At 41.5% G+C, this 16231-nt stretch overlaps 1 protein-coding gene across 3 annotated transcripts; it reads right to left on the bottom strand.

Annotated features, from left to right (window-relative positions):
• Window positions 1-401: 401 nt before the first annotated feature.
• On the bottom strand, window positions 402-16226 carry matk (megakaryocyte-associated tyrosine kinase). Of its 3 annotated transcripts, XM_004555110.3 has the most exons (13): window positions 16009-16226; window positions 15771-15868; window positions 13314-13427; window positions 13096-13211; window positions 12530-12749; window positions 11104-11197; window positions 10896-10961; window positions 10693-10792; window positions 10446-10530; window positions 9602-9675; window positions 9259-9454; window positions 8989-9075; window positions 402-2959 (listed from the first exon to the last, which is right to left on the bottom strand). In XM_004555110.3, the coding sequence occupies exons 2-13, from the start codon at window positions 15777-15779 to the stop codon at window positions 2744-2746; spliced, it is 1377 nt and encodes a 458-aa protein (XP_004555167.1). In that variant the 5' UTR covers window positions 15780-15868; window positions 16009-16226; the 3' UTR covers window positions 402-2743. The 3 variants fall into 3 exon arrangements, with proteins under 3 accessions (XP_004555167.1, XP_023010063.1, XP_076736791.1); XM_023154295.2 differs by lacking the exon at window positions 16009-16226 and having other exon boundaries at window positions 15771-15999; XM_076880676.1 differs by lacking the exons at window positions 15771-15868; window positions 16009-16226 and adding an exon at window positions 15181-15693.
• Between the last annotated feature and the right edge of the window lie 5 nt (window positions 16227-16231).

Here is a 16231-nt window from a genome sequence, read left to right as displayed (position 1 = left end):
GCAGGGACACCGGCAACCAAAGCAGTGAATGTTGTCTCTGGTTGATGCAAAGTAATAATAACAATAATCATTATTAATATTATTCAATAAGACCACTGGACTAACGTTCACACAGTTTCCAGGACAACAGCAAGACATTAAACTATTACTAATAACAATGTAACTATTTGTGTTGTATGATTCATTCATTTATCATTTGCATGACTTTGAGCCAGCTCTACGTGTATGTTAGAAAGCAGATATGGCTTCAGCTCCCTTTGATGTTAACGCATCACACATGACAAAACATTATGTATACGCAACAAATCTGATGCCCCCAGAAATGTTTGTAGCGCGACTGTTAATACACGTGTCTCGTTTTTGATGTACATTCCAGCAAATTATATTCTGAAAGGAAGCAATGATGACACCGGAGCTTTAATCTTTATGTTGAGGGTTCAGGAAAAAGTTGATTCCGTTCATCTGGACGTAGCGTATTCAGTGGGAGAAACTTCATCATTTATCCAGCTTTTTTGTGATTTGGATGATTTGTCATGTGTCAAGACATTTAATTTGACGGTTGTTACAGCCATATTTAACACTATAGCTTAAAAACTGTTTTTTTGTTTTGTTTTAGAAATTCTTAATGAAGCTGGAAAATTCAAATACAATACAAATACAAACAAAATTTAGACTACAGACAAAAAGGCTCTGCAAACAGAAATATGAGGGCGTTACAGCTAATTTGCCCAATATGAGATGGTTACGTTTTAATTGGAGGACTGCAGCCTGTGCAAAGCTGAAAGTCAATGCTTCAAGCTCTCATGTGAGGTCAGAGAGTTAGGAACAAAAATGTGGGACTGCATGGTATTGTGCGCCTAACTTTCCCTATCCTGGAACAGCTGAAGCCAACAGCTGAGTCCCTATCAATTCTGCTTCAGCAGATTAGCTGTTGGCTAAGTGTTACTAGAACGTGCACCTTAGAAAGCTTTAGGTTCTCTGAGAAAAACGTATCAGCTCACCCAGCGACATATGGACACCTGGATGAAAGCTCAGTCACACCTAAACACACACGAGCAGAAAAACATGTGATGCTCGTGAAAAAACCTTTCAATTATGTTTAAATCATTCTCAGCAGAGGAAGCACATTTCAACATTTGCTTCTTTTATAAATCCTTTCGCAGAAAATTGCTGCTCATCCTGTTACACAGAGCAGATTGAACAAATCGCAGAGGATAACAAGGATAACAAGAGATGGAGGATCAAGCCTCAATTTGCGATTCGTCTCTTGGGACAGTACCAGGCTTACCAAGACTTAAATCAAATGACATCTTAAATTTGGTCGTGTGACACAACAATAATCCAAAAAGAGGCTGCATTTTGCTCCAAGATTTGCTTTTAGTAATACCAAGAAATCTCTAAACTAAAAAAAAAAAATCACAGCTGACAATCACGTGGTGAAAAACAGGTCATATGTGCACTTTAATAAATAGAACATGAAAGAAACACATGCAGTTGTTCCATAGATTTAAAAATATGATTTTTCTGAATTTAGGGTCTAATTTCTGTTTGCTGATTTAAATTCTTGAGTCCCTTTGAAAAGAAATGTAATGAGTTCCTCGTGTTGTGAAGGTTTCCTGTTGTTACTCTGTAATCACACGTTATTTTGGGGATTTCTCTTTAATATGCTTGAGTTGTGTTTACAGGTTTGGCATGCACTCCCAGTTAGAAGAGATGCTTCTGACCTGAAATGGCTGATGAGTAATGCACGAAGGCCTAAAAGACAAAAATCAACAAGAATGAAAGAAAAAAATTACTCTGACCAATTAAGTGGTGTTTCAGGAGTTATCTTAAAAGATAAGATGGATAAGATTATATTATAAGATTATAGGATTATAAATAAGAGAGCTGCTTTTGAAAGCTAGCTTAGCCCGTAACAATAATTGACTATAACAGCATTTGTCCAAGATATTATTTGGTCCCTAAGTAGAATTTCTTAAATATCTCTAAAGGCACCCATTAAAAAAATCTTAAAGTTGTTATTTTCTTTTTCTACTGGAAGTAAATGCTCGTGTATTTCAAATACTGAAAATTTGACCCTAATTTCAGGAAAAAATGACAAATTTGGGGAAATTGCACCATAAATCAGTGCCTGTATAATGAAGAGCAACCAAATGAGCTCCTTACAGGTACATCAGAGTCACAGTCTCGTCCCTGCGCAGATATTTTGTTCTCTGTTTGTGTCCTCTTAGACATGTGACCTGAAAGCTCCTGTCCTCTTTCTGTGGACAGTGAAAGCTGCTTAATCTGGACTCGGAGTACACATATTCTTTCAAAACCCCTAAAACTGACAACCGGCTATAAAAGAAGCAGAAACTCAGACAGGCTGAATCCTGTAAACACCACTCTGTTGTTACTGCTCTGCAAAATGTACATAGTGTTGCTTTAAGGGTTTACCAAAATTATAACAATCCATCCTGAGAGGAACATAAATATCTGCACTAAATATTATTGCAATCCATTCAACAGCTGTCGTGACAAAAGTCAAGCGTTTCACGGTTTATTCCGTAGTTTATCAGGTTAGGTAGGCCATCGAGACCCAAAAGGTGAAGTTTGGTGTAGTCATGGCTCCAACCATTTTGCATCACATACATTCATGATCAGAGTTCATGGTCTTTTCTCTCAGTAAAACTCTTGTGGCTCTAAAACTCAACGGTCCAACAGCTTGTATTTGTATCCCAGACTGCAGGGCAATAATTCAGGATCAAGATCCGGTCTGATCTTGAGACTTTGACCCAGAGCCCGGGCTGAGTTTTTCCATCTCTCGGTCCAGTTTCTCCCTCAGCTTGTGAAATCCGGGTCTTTTCCGAGGTTCCTGCTCCCAGCAAACCCTCATCAGGGAGTAAACACTTGGAGGACAGTCTTCTGGAGCTTCCATGCGATAGCCTTGTTCCACTTTGTCTTTCACCTCCTGCAGAGACTAAAGCAGAGGAGCAATGGGAAAATGTTTGACATAGGAAGTGATTACCTCAGAAGATTAATACATTAAATGTGTTAAACGGGTTTTCATGGTGACTAAAATCAATTGCAGAGTATTAAGAAACAATCCAAACTTAAACAATGATAGCTGCACTTTATGCAGAACTGCAATCATTGTCTGTTGTATTTAAAGCACTGAGGGACGGACACCTGCACTGTTGATGTGAAGCAACAACAAAACCACTGTGGGGGTGGAGTGCAGGTTTTGGCCAGGCTGTCAGGGAAGAGGTGAGGCAGAAGGATTTAGGGAGTAGGGTCGGCTGAGGTAAGTGACACACCTCAAGTGCATCAGCCAATTAACCACATCTTGATATAGTGCAGGTCAGAGAGGACAAACAACCACATGCTTGCCCTTCCTCCAAGGAGAAGCCAAAAGCCGAAAGAAGCTTGAGTTTCTATTTACGTTGCATGTCAGGAACCCGCAAAGGTGCCGTGGGATGTACAGTGTGCGTAAGTCAACACTGTAAATCAGCGGTTCCCAAACTTTTTCGCTGGCCCCCCTTTGTTTTACAGAAAAATGTTCGCGCCCCCCCCCCCTCGCGCGCGCACACACACACAAACACATCCTCCAACCACACACACCCACATTTACTCAATTGCGGTTTATTTCACACCTCAAACATTTAGTGAACAATTAAGCAAATACAAGTAACCTGCAGGTAGTAGGAAAATAAACTACAAACTCTTTTACGCTGCGTCCGCACCTACACGGGTATTTTTGAAAACGCAGCTGTGTCGTCCACGTAAACGATGTTTCGAATCACCGAAAACAGATTTTTTTAAAACTCCTTTTTTTGCGTTTACGTGTGGACAAGGAACACAGAGTTCGTCAGGCAACGTCAAAGGTACGTGCCTTTATTCGGGTCACGCTGTGGCCACGTCATTGTTTACATGAGAGGAATTGCAGAATAGCAGATTAACAGTATTTTGTCTCTATCTTCAGGTTTTACACGCTTACATATAAACACTCAGTTACTGTCCCTCTATTTACAAAGGCAGAGGCGTCACGGTGTCATTATTTTACATGTAGTTGTTTTTTCCTGTGTAATAATGTTCAACATTGCTATCAATAATTTTTTTTTAAAAAAATGTCTCTCTGTGCAAAATGGGTTTAAAAACATAAACAGCTGTGGGATCCTGTTTGTCTGTGATTTAGACAGGGGGAACAAATCGTGGCAGGATCAGCCTGATGTTATTTGTATCCCGCTGTAACTTTACTGTATAAAGAGCAAACATCTCCAAACTGTCAGGAGTAGTTAGTCATTACAACAAGTGTTTGTGAACTAAAAATCAAGAATGTGGGATCCTGTTTGTCTGTGATTTGGAGAACCCAGGGAAAACCAACCCTGCAGGGAGACCTACCTCGGCACCTGTGCAGGTGAAGCCAAAGGGCAGATTTGCTTCACCATTAGGGCTGCCACGATTAGTTGACTAGTCACGATTACGTCGACTATCAAAATCGTCGACGACTGATTTAATAGTCGACGTGTCGTTTGAAGCTTTGTAAGATCACAAAAGACGCAGGAATCAGTAGCAGGATTTAAGAGTGTAATAACGGACTGAAACAGAAGATGGCAGCACTGCATGTCCAAGGATGCCAGCTGCCGTTAAACCCCGAAGAAGAAGAAACTGTGTCCCAGAATTCATAGCGCGGCCCTGCTTAGTTTCCAACAATGGCGGCAGCTAGTTAGTTTTAATATTATTCTTATTATTCTTTCTGGGTCACAAAATAAACATTTAACATATTTTCAGGCGAGAATGTAGCTGTGTAAACCTCAAATATCTGCTCAGTTTATCAAGACACCGCATATTTTCAAAAGCGCTCCGACGTTTTCGGAGGCGTCTGTTACCCACTAGCTCGATAGCTAGCCGGGGGCTAGGCTAACTAGAGCCGTGAGAACACCGGACTCCCGGCAAATCTTTTTCAAACCCACCGCCGTCTTTCACTACTCAGGTTAAACATGATATATGAGTCACTTAGATAACTTCAAAATGTTGTTTGGCTTTTTTCAGTGTTTTATTTGTTCCTGAGTAAATCGGTTTGGCTGAGATTAAAGTTATAGTTTTTACACAGCTGAAAAAACGTCAAGCAGACAGCTGATTATCAGAAGTGTGAGATGCTCCAGAATTTACTCCGGTGTCCTGTTATATTTTAGATAGCAAGGAGTTTATTAAACTTCACCGAAACACTCTGCAAATGTCATTAAAATTTAATAAACTATCATCTTGTCTTTATTTTTAGTTAGCACCGTAAACACTTAAAGCTGTAAGCTAATGATAGTTATATAAGAGCAGATGCTGCTGGTGCAATAAGCTGTACGCTGTATGTTCAATGGATGCATGATCTGATTAGTCGACTAATCGCAAAAGTAATCGCTGACTAGTCGACTATCAAAATAATCGTTTGTGGCAGCCCTATTCACCATATTTTCTCGTCTTTGGCTTAGAATGAAGTTGGTTTGGAAACATATTCAGCGACGCTTCATCTCCTGCTTTGCGTTTCTGTGGGCGCCCGTGCTAGCAGAGTCCAAGCGTTGTTGTCCCCCCCCCAGCAATAGCTCTGCGCCCCCCCTAGGGGGCGGGCCCCACACTTTGGGAAGGTCTGCTGTAAATGAAAGACCTGTTGTTGACCAAGTTTGAAGCCATGAGCGCTGTGGAGCAGGTTTTCGGGTTTTGACCACTCGGCTTTCCCCTTCAGATGTTCCTCAGCCCATGGGGCTTGTGCTCCTTCTACCTAATGTTTCTGTTCACTGGGATTCTCAACAACCACTATGTCTGCTTGGCTGACCAGCAGCTGCTTGTTTGTCTGGAACATTAGGTCCCAATACCTTAACCCTGTTGTTCTCAACCACCTCATCAGGACTTTGGGACTTCTAATCCGTATGTGACACAGACGTTCCTGTACACTGTCCCAGCTTGTATCTGAAATTCCACTATTATACGTTCAATATCTCCAAAGCACCTTTGCACAGCCAGTAACTTGGGTCCTGTCAGTTGTGGTAGACTCCTGCCTCCGTGGATCTGGTGTCTTGGGCCCGTCCTGGCACCAGCTGTGTTGTCCATTAGGCCAGCTTTTTCTAGCCACTGGTAGATTTCTTGAGCTACCTCTCTCTGTCGCTGCCTTTTTTTCAGCTGCCCGAGGTACTCTTGGAGCAGCCGATCTCTTGGGGACAGATTCCTGATGTACTCATGGATGTTTCCTCCTGCATTGTGGTTCTGGTTTCTGTGGCAGTGGTAAATATTAGTTTGACTGAATCTGGTGTTGATGATAGTGAGTTGAGCTGTGCTCATGTCTGCAAGCATCTGTGAGTTCATCTGTAAGCTGGGGCAGTGGTGCCCTTGGTTGTGTGGATGCTTTGAGTCTGGCCACAATCTCCATCCTGTAGTTCAGCTGCATCTTCTACCAGAGGCGACTCATTACTCATTATTATTATTCCCATTGTGGCGTAGCCTCTGGATCTCCAGATGTTACTGCGCGAGGCAACCAAGTACTTCATAGTCAGTGTAAATGTGGGTCTTCTGCTTATCCATAGTTCCCATATGCACTGGCTATAACAGCTCTTACTGGGTCAGCTGGTATTACATCAATTCCCTGTCTTGTTACAGACACATACATGGAAAATGAGATGTTCTCGGTTGGGGAACAATGACGTACTTCTCATCAGTATGTCCTGACATCGAGCTTGTTAAGCCAGAAGATGTCCGAGCCAGTATGGCAATAGTTAACAACTTCAACAACTACTGGACTAAAAAGAGGGAATATATGTAGGGCTGTGCGATATGACCAAAACCTCATATCCCGATATGAGACATCTATCGTCCGATAACCATATAAATCACAACAATGGAACATTTTCTGTAAATTCTGTGAATCTCGGGCAGCTCGACTTGCGTGAAGTGTTTCCAGCTGCGCGTCGTGTAGCTGGAGTCGAGTGTTTTAACCGATGCTGAAACGATAGATTTTTAGACATAAGTTGTAACGGCGCCGTTTTCTTTGTGAGTATTTATTACACGGCGTGCTGCTGGCGGCTCTTTTTTAATTCTCATCCGTAAATAATCTGCATCTTTCACGTGATTCAGTTTATTTTGAAAAGTCTCAACAGGATCTTGAGCTTTATTGTGAAAGGTTTACGTGGAACATAAACAAGCGGACACGCGATGCTGTTACTGTAGTTGTTGCTAACGACAACGCATAAAAACAGGCGCTTGTCCGTCTGTAGTGTGGTTATATTAAATATAAGAGAAAGAGAGAACTTTAAGAAATTAATATAAACACTACAGTGACATCAGAACCATGAACAAATATTGCTGTAAACAGTTTATTTTGTGACACCACGAAACAAACGATAGCATAAAATGAAACGATAGAGGTTTTTATATCGTCATCCGATATATATGGTTATATCGAACAGCCCTAAATATATGAACAAGGCTTTCTTCTTTGCTTTTATCCTCGAATTCAACTGAAGGAGCTAGAAAAGAGCCGCTCAGATAACACAGCATAGCCAAAACACCAAACCTGTAACCTCAATAGTCATATTTAAGTCAAACACATGCTCCTCCCAGCAGTGCCAATGTGCTTCACATCAACTGTGAAGGAAGCTGCTCACCCTGCATGCTAAATGGTGTTTACTAATTTAGCAAAGACTGAAGTCTTCAACCATTTAATGCACGTAGGTAAACGTAGCCTTTGTGTCAGAGCTCATGTATTTCTACTCTATAAATACAGATACAGTTATCACAACAAACAAAGTTCTGGTTCCTTCAGTGTCAGACACATTATAGTGAGGTTCACCATGAACATGACCACTGCTGATATCAATCTGACCCTAACCCACCCGTGGGTAAACCAGCCTTAAATATAACAATTTACAACCTGCAATGAAGACTTGTCATTCTCTCAGTGGAGGCTGTCTTCAAGATAACGTGAGCAGAGCTTTGTCTGTACTGCATAGTGGAGTTCACACAGACACAATTACACTCTCGTTGTTAGTTTGTGCTCTTTGCCAAGTGTTAACTAATTAGATGTAGTGTTTAATTGAAGCTAAAACAAACTTACTTAAATAATCAACCCGTGTATTTGTTAAACAAGCTGTAATTGGTAGGTAATCATGTTCATTTAAAAAGACACCACCTGAAGTACGATGGAAAAGAGATGGAGGACTCTGTGTTTAATTCTGCCTGATCCTACTGATCCCGTCTTCCTCACTAAACTGCTAAGATGCAAATCACCTTGGAGGTCGGGGATCAAATATTACCTGACGGGGATTAGAGTGATAAACAAGGCTGTGTTTAAGCAGTGTGGTTCCTCCCTTTCACAATCTGTCTGTTTGCTCTTTGCAGCTTCCTGTACTGCACAAGTTCAGAGAGCAGGTTTTTCTCTACATGCTGTAAAGTTAGAGCAATCAAATTCAATTTTTTTGTAACACAGTAACACAACAATCAGCTGATTTGAAATTGTGCGCTCAGAGGAGGAACTGGTGGACTGATCTACACAGCAACATAGACATTACACTTTTACTGCACAAAAAGACAAGAGCACGAAATACAAACTGTCCGTAACCAAACCAGTCCCATTATGCTGCTAACACAGCTTTGACTATTTGCTAGCATCTGCACAGACAGCATGCTAACGCTAAGGCATGCTGTTTCTACATATTCACGTTTCTAAAGTAGAATCACCTTTAAAGTGTCTTTGTGGGCTGGATTTCATCTTTGCTTTGTGTTTACATGTAAAACTGGTGCATCCTGATTCTGACAGGGGTTTGTGTTGGTGTGTAAAACTGTAGTCTCAGGTTTATCGTGTTCATTGGTGAGTACGGTGAAAGTAAAGTAATGCTTTTAAGAAAATTAACAAGTAATGTGTAACACTTTTGTTTTTTGAGTAATGACCACAACTAACATGCGTGTAAAGCACCACTGTAAACACACACATATACACTGATAGCAGACTGCACTGGTGCTACTTACCATCTTGGGGTAAGGCTGACGACCGTATGAGAAGATCTCCCACAGAAGAATGCCGTAACTCCAAACATCTGACTTTGTGCTGAATTTCTGCCGGATGAGGACAAAAATGTGCAAAATGTAAAGCAGCTTTCTATTAGGACATACTTTTTAAATCAGTTTAGTCCTTCCTGTCTTTAATTTGATTGATTCTTTAATTTGATAAGTAATATTTTAGAATTTATCCAAAAAACATGTAAAAGACGAGCATAGTGCATTCCTTCTTAAACTGACCTCTTTCTTTAGCGCTTCAGGTGCCGTCCATTTCACCGGCAGTTTGGCTTTATCTGACACCTTGGAATCCACTTTGGTTAGGCCGAAGTCGCTCACCTTGGCTACATTGTCATCAGAAATTAGGACATTACGAGCTGCCAGATCTCTGTGAACCAGCTTCTTTGACTCCAGGTAATCCATCCCCTCACACACATCACTAACAACAGACACACACATATAAAAAAATATTAAAAATACACTATTAAACACACACGCTGTACAGCAGACTGATTAACAATCTGTGCACTGATGCACACACTATAGATTTTGCTAATGAAAGGCCATTTTTGATGTTCGCACTCACAGAGAAAAGCGAAGCAGCTGAACAGAGTTTACAACCGAACGCCCCCGTGTCCTGAGAAAGTTAACGAGGTTTCCCTGCAACAGACAAACACGCAGCGCTCAAAAAAGTCAAATCAAACAAAGTGTGTAATGTTCAAACATACATATTAAATATGGGAGAAAGGCTGAGGCTGTCAAAGTAGACCCAACGTTGCAAACGATGATGTTTTCATGTTTCCTCACCACCTGCTGCACAAAAGCTTTTTGCACCACATTTATCTTTAGTTGCTTAGCCCAGCTGTTTCTTTACACCAGCACAGCCTGAAAATGAACTTTCAGCGTAACAATCAATGAAACGATCTGTGAGAAAACAACCTGAAGCTCCCCACCGGTGACTCACATACTAGTTTTACTTCCTCTATGTTTCACAGTTATGCTGACTTTAGCTTTATCGTTGCCTAATATTTATTTACACGTTATTCATGCCTTTGGTTCATCTACGCTTGACTTTTGTAATTCACTGTTTTTCACTCTCTAGTTCAAAATGCTGGAGCTAGACTTTTAACTGGTGCTAGAACCAAGATTGTATCACTGATACTGGTTTCCTGTTCATATTAGAATTCAGTTTAAGATTTTCTATCATTGGTTTTTAAAGCTCTCAGTGGTCGGACCCCACCAATACCATCTCTCTTATTCACTTTCTCAAACGCAGCTGCAAAACGGTGGAACCAGCTCTACGTGTCAAATATCGCTGTTTATAAATCTTGCTTGGTAATCTATTGACTAAAACTGCGACCGGTGGTTGTTGTCTTCCTTCATATATGGGGCCAATGATAAACTGCTAATTGTAAACATGTTGGCTGTACCTTAGTCATGAGCTCTGTGACAATGTGAAGCCCTTTGTGAAGGATGACTCCCAACAGCCGCACCAGATTTTTATGCTGCAGCTTCCTGGAAGAAGTGAGTCCACGTTAAAAATAAGAATTTAGCAGCATAACGGGAAATGCAGGCTTACAGATGCATTACATTTAAAACAAGATCACAATGCATTCATTCTTTTTCACTCGTGTTGTTTTCAATATTGTCAGAATTTGCAGAAATCTTGGGACTCACGTCATAACTGTGGTCTCCTGCAGGAACGCCTGAGCTGTGACATCACATTTAATGGTCTTCACTGCCACCCTCTGGCCCATGTACACCCCTTCATAAACAGCTGGAGGTTGAATCAAACACTCGCCGTTTAACCAACCTATTGCATCTTTAACTATCTGCCGTTCCTGATGCTTTTTAAAGGGAAATTAAAACCGAAAACTCACCACCAAACTCCCCTTCGCCGATATTCTCTCCCAGAGTGAGCTTCTCAATGTCCAACAGCCATCCATCTAAAATGAGCACATACGTAAAGAAGATAACCTCTCACGCATGTTTCCATTATCATTGCTATAAATACTTCACATACATGACTCATCCCCACACAGCAGCTCACCTCTTTTCTTAGGAAGCACATACTGATGTTAAACTTACTTTTAGACAGCTCCAACTCAGCTGACTTGGTTCCCTGTTTCTGTTTGGGTTTCAGAAGAGTCGTAGCGATCGAGCCTTTGTTCTTTGAATAGAACTGCAAAGATGGAAGATTCAGTCAACACAATTTCAGCTTTTTATCTTATTTTCCACCCCATGTGATCATGCTTGGTTTACCTGTGAATTACTGACTCATTAAGATCAAGTACATTTTTGGGGGGGGTTAAGATGGAAAAATCTCACTTAAACTTGAACAGAGAGCTGTGAAAAAATAACTCATCTTAGTAATTCAGGAAACCTAAATGTGGCCACAGCTGTAGGTTTAAGTGCAAACACATAAAGGGTAGTCCTATGAATAGACTGCACTCCACAAAGAGCAATACTGAATTAAATCCAGCACTGAACTCGATGTATTATACAAATATAATAGATTATGTGACATACTGCTCTATGAGCACCGGACAAACAATCCAGCTCAAATATTTGGCCGTTCTTCCTTTTCCTGCAGGAGTAAGTCAGCTGGTCTGACTCAGGCCTGGAGCCATCTGTAGCTCTCTGATAAGCTGCTGAACGAGCGCTGCCATCTCTGTGGAGTCTCCAAACTCTGACTGCACCCTCACACAAAGACCGGCTCAATGCTGATAAACCATAAAAGGGCTGAATTTGATTATCTCATCCTGATTTTGACACGAGAACTAAATATATTTTTCCTCTGCTGTCACTGATGATACACTGATGAGGCTTCAGGCTGACAAACAGCTTGAATACAGCAGGCCTGCAGTGTCTATTAAACGGAGACTGAGACAATAATACTGCAATGAATTTTGGTGCACACGTTCTTCTCATCTTAGGGGATTTTGATAGCACTCCTCTTTCTCTTCCTTTCTTGCCAGCATTCCCATCGCCCTTATTTTATGGTCAAAGCTAATTAGCTGGTGCTAACTAGGAACACTGGCAGTGCCACATTACGGTTTCCCTCAAGTGCAGGCTCTTTATTTTGGAAAGGCTGGAGTGAGGAAATCATCCAATTTTTTATTTAAAAAAAAAGCTGAACAGAAAGCCAGTCAGGTGACTTTCCCCTGGGGAGAAGGAGGATACGCATGAATTGAATTATGAGTGGACGGTTAAGCTTGTGTCCTCCTTCCAGATAATTTCATAAGCATTACTAGCTGAACCCCCAAGGCAATTTTAATTCTGCATGCACTTTAGGGCGGCTGGATCTGCACCTCCAGCTGTGCAACCTTGCATTGCATAATGATAATTAAATGATCTTGAATGTTGTAAATCGATAAACGGTGCAGAGAGTGCAGGCGGATCTGTCAGAAGGTGGACTTAATAAACTACATGTAGCTCTTTCACATATAGAGTCGTATCCACGTTAAACAGAATCTGTAACAGAAACGTGTCCAGTGAGCTCATTTCCTCCTACCTCTATCATATCGATGAGGTTGTAGAAATACTGGGTTTTATCGATGGTCAGCTTGTTGTCCTGATAAATGACCCTGTAGTGAATGACCTCTCCGGAGATGCTCACGCACAGGACGTAGTCGCCAGGATGACGGATGCTCTCTCGCACCAGGAACAGGCCATCCTCGGCTGGCTGTAGCTTAGACACAGCTTCTGGACCGGAGATCTTTCCGTGAAACCAGCTGAGGAAAGACAACGCACGCTGAGTCGCATAAACTAATCGTTCCTCGTGAACGTAATGCCAAATATGACATTTTTTAAATCACTCAACAGGCAGGAAGTGGTTACATACATTTATCAAGCATTCAGGTATTAACATCTCTGAAAAAGGAACTTGGGGTGAATACTCCAGAGACCATGTTTGTTTGCATGTCTAAGATGTGTGATCACGAGTTAAGGGCTGACCACAATGGAAACTAAATAAAGAGACGAGCATCACACTGCATGTGATCGCTGTGAAAACAAGAGGGAAACACACCCACGTGAGCCCTCAGTACCTTCATGTGAGAGAAAAACAAGGTGACTTACGGCATGAGGCTGAGGCTGGGGTCGACTCGCAGAGCCTCTCTTTCACGCACATTGGTGGCGTTGATGATTCCTTCTTCTCCTGTGGTGTTGTGTCTGGCTCTGTAGCATCCCTTCTTCTAGAAAAGAGCAACGTTCGCTTTATCAGTTTCAGTTTCTTCCAAATAAAAATCCTCTAAAGCTCTGCAGCATCTGTAAAACATGACGGTGAGTGACGGTACCGTGGTTGTGTCAACAATAGTGAGGATGTCTCCTTTGCGGTACAGCAGTTCTCCAGGTTTGGGTTTTTTGTGATCCCCCTTGGCTACACACTGAGTACCGGCAGCCCAACTCATCTAAGGAGGCAAAGGAAAATTATGAGAAGGGCACTGACCCATGACTGTGAGTCACACTTTGAGTTTGCTTTGCTAAACTTGCTGTTTTAGGACTCACAAGTGTTATTGTACGTTTTTACTTGTCGTGTATCGTAGTGATGATTTGTGAGACCACTGAACAACCAGCATAAAACCAAAGCATTTGAACATATCTCTTTTGGACACCCACAGCCCGTCTTGGTTTGGTGGTTGGTTGTCGACTTTATTCTGGTCGGCGTAAAAAATACACCAACAAAATGAGAATTTCCTTTTTTTGGAGGTCGGATCTTTTGGCCAAGAATTTTAGTAAATATATCTACCGGCGACAAATATTGGACCTCCATGAAATGATCAACTGATTTCCTTTTATTGACCAATGACCTTTGCCTGATTTCCATCAGAATTAAATGTTATTATCTGCTACTGGTATCTGCAAAATCTGAGAACGATATCTTGAAAACTGTGGACAGACTGCGAACAAACAGACAGAGAAACAAATGGAAACGATGACAGACTCCCTCCGTTTGGGGGAGAATGATAGCCTACGCATCAAGTTCTCAAAGAGTTTGTGACATATGAGCATCATTTTTGAAACACTGCATGGTAAGGTAGAGAAAACATGAGTTAAGAAATTTAAGTTTTCTCGGTTGACGTCATCTCAGGATGAGATGAGAAGTCTTGTTCGTAGCATTCCCAGAATATTTAATTTTGTCTAATAAAATATTAACATTTAGTGTCCCTGTATTGATACAATATTGCCACATTATGATGTATCATTTCTGTCCCCACCCTGAATAAATATGAACTCTGACATTTTGCACTGCCAGTATTTCCATCCTGCCTTTGTTCATTTGTTCAAATAAGGTTAAAATCATGACTATTGAAGTGCTTTAATGGCAGTATTGTTAATGTAAAAGGACACATGTGATTCTCTGTTCCTTCATGCAAGTTCCTGATATTTCCAAAGGTTTTACATCGATTAATGCTGTTTAATACATTAAAGCCAAAAGATTCCTGGACACATTTGGCTTGACAAAGCCAACGTCCTAACTCAAAGCAAACTAATGGCTCAGTCATACAAGCAAAAACAGGACAACACCTTGCATAAACAATTAGACAGATTAATTAATTAAAAAAAAAATAGATATCTGTGGCTGTGTGCTGATTGTACTTAAATTTGTCACATTCATCCAGTTGATCGCAAGATAACTGCACAGGTCGCCTGACAGGAGGAAACCTTTCTGCAAACAGTCGCAGTCTGACTTGGACTCATTCTCTGGGAGACTGTTGAATAACTGCTGTTTAAATTATAAATGCAGACAGATTCTCAACATGTTGCGGTCAGTTTGAATGAGTCTGCGACTGAGTGCCAGCTGGTTGTATTCAGGTTGTATCCCTACAGAACAGGAAGGATGCTGAGAAACTTTTCTGTGTACGTAGACAGTAACAGATATGTGATTTCTGACAGTCTGTCACAGTTTACGGCTGTATTACCAGGAACGCATTGCGTGTGATTGCCAACTTGACCTCATTCAAACGGAGATTGATATCAGACTGACTCGATGTTATGGCAGATTTAGTGACAGAGTCGGCGGTGAGCTGGTGCCAGCTCTGATATTTATCATCTATTTCTGTGAAACACAATAAAGTCCATAACATTATTTGTAACGGAACTGCATGTTACATTTTTTAAAAATATATATCAAAAATTAGAAAAATCTCATATGAAACTCACTGAGAAAATTGCCCGTGGAGCAATACCGCAGAACTCTATCTGCAGCAGTATCAGAATCATCAGGACTACTTCAGCTCGTCCTGAATCCTTACACGCACATATAGAATTCAAAATAGTGCTGAAGTCACTTTATTGGGGAAAAAACCCTTTTATTAGTTCATAACGCACTCAAAGGGTTTGGCCACCAGTGCATCTCTGAGTTGCGCAGTCAGACCTGAGCAGGTTGAGATCTTTTAACTGTCCCGAGAATCAGATCTCAGCTGAGGGCGCTTTCGGTAATTTGGTGCAAGCTGCCTGCTGATCCGAGGTCAGTTACATCTGTGTTTACGGTTCAAAAGATTTAAATTCTGACAGGCTTACAGTTCATAACTGTGTGTTTGTGTTGACTTGTATCCTACTTGTTTGGTTTATTGCCTGACTACACGGTTTGTGGTTTTATGGTTTACGTGTAATTAAATGTGCCGTATAAATAAAGCCGACACTCGGGTGTAAATTTGGATTAAGACATGAGTACTTAGTACATACTTTATCAATCACATTAGCGTTAGCCTATAATCTGAAATACAGCTGCACACATCTGCAGTACGTACCTTTGCCATCAGCAGGGCTGGCTGGATAATTCTTTGAACACCTGGCCGAGCAAACAAGGTCTCCGAACAGCCAGGAAAGATAAAAAGCGCCGTCTGTCCTGTAATAAAACGCAAACAGATGCAGTACAATTCAAAGCTGCTGTTCGATAAATCCGCCTCTGTCGAAGTCAAAGCCAGAAGATGAACGCCCAGACAGCGCCGTCCGTCCGAGTCCTCGTCGGCATAAATGTTTCAGTACCTGCGGCTCTTTGGGGAGAGCCTGTCAGCAGGAGAAACCACCAGGCTCCAGGCCTCCTCAGCGGGCACTCTCCGTCAAACTTATTTTCGGCTGAATTTCTTCATCGTCTCCAGCCCGTCCGCAGCCGCTCCTCGTCTTTATTCACATCTCAGAGCCTTGTGAGCGCTCGCGGTGGCGCGCGCTCAATGTCCGCGTGAACCACTTCCTCAATATTTAGGAAAGC

The sequence above is a fragment of the Maylandia zebra genome, linkage group LG23 (genome assembly GCF_041146795.1).
Source record: "Maylandia zebra isolate NMK-2024a linkage group LG23, Mzebra_GT3a, whole genome shotgun sequence".
Classification (NCBI taxonomy): domain Eukaryota; kingdom Metazoa; phylum Chordata; class Actinopteri; order Cichliformes; family Cichlidae; genus Maylandia; species Maylandia zebra.
This window is presented reverse-complemented; position numbering and strand designations above follow the sequence as displayed.